Below are 2,377 nucleotides of genomic sequence, written 5' to 3' on the forward strand. Positions count from 1 at the left end.
ATGTGAAGTTGAACAAATAATACTTTTACAAGCTGCTCAGAATTTATTTGAGATGCAAACATTTAGTATAAATTATAATTATAATTTAAATAAGTAAAAATGGTATAATTTTTATTATACAATCTGAGGCAAAGAAAGTATGGTAATTGGTAAAAAAAGTTTCTACGAAAAAAAACACCTCCTTTTTACTTTAATTTTGTGAGCTACATTTAAATTCATTCCTTGAACTCTCAACTTAAATTATTTTTAGTCTATGGTGAAAATAAAAAATAAATCTGAATAAATGTACCAAAAATGATTATTATTTTAAAAAGAGAGTATAAGGTTTATAATCATTGGGTTATCGATGTTTTACTGTATAATGTTAATATGCCTGATTTTGTTTTAAGTACATGGCTGTCAATAATGTTAGAAGCAAAGTTATGCATGGGCTCTTGAGAATTACAGAATTTTAAAAGAAAAGAAAAGAAATATCTATAAAAATTATAAAACCAATTAAGTTGATCTTAATTGTTTAATAAATTATTAAATATTAAGCTTTGACTTTAAATGGTGTTATATAAATTGTGTAATTAAAATGTTTTGTTAAATTAAGAATTTGTTTGGTTTGGTTTGTGTGTAGTTTTCTCACTTCAAGTTACTTCTTGAAGGGAAAAATATATAGAAATATGAAGGGAAAGACGGGGATATTCAATTTAATTTTTCCTTCTTTATATTTTTTTTGTCATTTGGTGCTTTGAATTAAAAGATGTTTTGTCAAGAACTCTTCACCTGTTGGTGTTAGACTTTCTATAAAAACTACCATCTTTAAAAAAGTGTTATTATTACAATCTGATTTAATTCAGATTTTAAGACTAGCTTTTATGTTCATAAGTTTAAATTCCATATTTTCTTCTCATTATGAAATGTAGAATATTTTATCTATTTTTTAATGTTAACTTACTTTACTTGAGTAATTGATTTGTTTCTATGGTCTAGTGGTTACCATTTCTCACTAACAAATCATGGAAACACAAGATTGATTTCCTTGAACATCTGAAAATTTTTCAAAAGTGTTCAGTAATGAACAGGTCCACTGATTTTCATCAAAGTAACTGGGGTTTCACTTGAATAACGAAGTTGCAGTGAGATCTGGAATACTAAACTTTAGCTAACCAATGTACAATCAAGGATAATTTGGTTGGTGGTGTAACACTTTCTGTTACTGTGGTGTAACACATTTACTTTCCTGAAGAATTTATTTGCTTAAATTTTAAATTTTTTAACTAATTTTATTTAAACAACTTTGTGCTATTACTGATATGTGATAGAAATGATTTTTATTTTTTGTTTATTCCAGATTTTCATGGTGATGCATGAACTTATGTTATAAAACTATAGGGAATGACTTCAGATGAATTTTTTGATATGTTTAAACTTTATTTGGTTGATTATTAAAAAAAAAAAATATCGGAAAGATATGTTTATTGTTACTGTAGATTCATTATAAGGAGATGGCTGTGTGAGTGGTCAGTGGAGTAGTAATGAACATAAATCTGTGAAGTTTACTTTATTTTATTTGTGCCAAATAAAATGAAATAAACACAAATTGAATAAAATCAGTTTCACTTATTTGTGTTCATTACCATTCCATTGACCACATCCCCAATCGTCTCCTCATTTTTATTGGAAAGTGATTATCACCAATTCCTTTTATATTATAACATGCTCTGTTACTTCTGAACTAGCAGGCACTCCAGATGGGAGGTGCAGCGCCACCATTGACACACTCACTCCCTCACTTTCTACCATCTCCAGCACTAGCCTCTCCAGTTGCATCTTCTCCAACTCCAGCCGGCACGATTCCCAATAATGGGCCATGCTCTACATTGTTTGTCGCAAATCTTGGCCAGTTTGTTTCCGAGCATGAACTAAAGGAAATATTTAGCAGGTAATTATATTTAAATAATTTTATTTGAGTTTTTGAGTTCCTTATTAAATGAAGACTTTAAGTTTTCCATATACTAATTATTAAAATTGATTCTTTATTGTTTTTTATCCTTCATAATGTGAATAATATTTAATAATATATGTATATTAAAATAAAGCCTACCAGTAAATTTTTTTTTAAAACACAAAATATAATTAATTTCTTACTTTAGTACTAATTAGGAAATCATCTATTTTGTGTAGGTCTAGAATCATATATAGAATTATCTAATAAAAATATTCTAGTCAGGTTATGTTTTTTCAGCCATGGACATAATTAGCTCATAGGAGTAATATTTCAAGTTTAAAATAGTTTTAAAGATTATTTTTAATAATTATGTAAAACAAATTATGAAGGCTGTTGATTAAAAAAAAATAATTATTTGAATATCTATTTGATATATATATA

At 26.7% G+C, this 2,377-nt stretch overlaps 1 protein-coding gene across 5 annotated transcripts in view; it reads left to right on the plus strand.

Annotated features, from left to right (window-relative positions):
* The window catches only part of cpo (couch potato), a 41,776-nt gene that overhangs the window by 18,772 nt on the left and 20,627 nt on the right, over positions 1-2,377 (plus strand). For all 5 annotated transcript variants that reach the window (XM_067051049.1, XM_067051048.1, XM_024360811.2 and 2 more), the window contains exon 6: positions 1,728-1,930. In XM_067051049.1, coding sequence (XP_066907150.1) covers positions 1,728-1,930 — 203 coding nt within the window. The remainder of the gene's footprint in view (positions 1-1,727; positions 1,931-2,377) is intronic.

This window comes from Halyomorpha halys, unplaced genomic scaffold (genome assembly GCF_000696795.3).
Source record: "Halyomorpha halys isolate HHAL.00 unplaced genomic scaffold, Hhal_1.1 Scaffold187.1, whole genome shotgun sequence".
Taxonomy (NCBI): domain Eukaryota; kingdom Metazoa; phylum Arthropoda; class Insecta; order Hemiptera; family Pentatomidae; genus Halyomorpha; species Halyomorpha halys.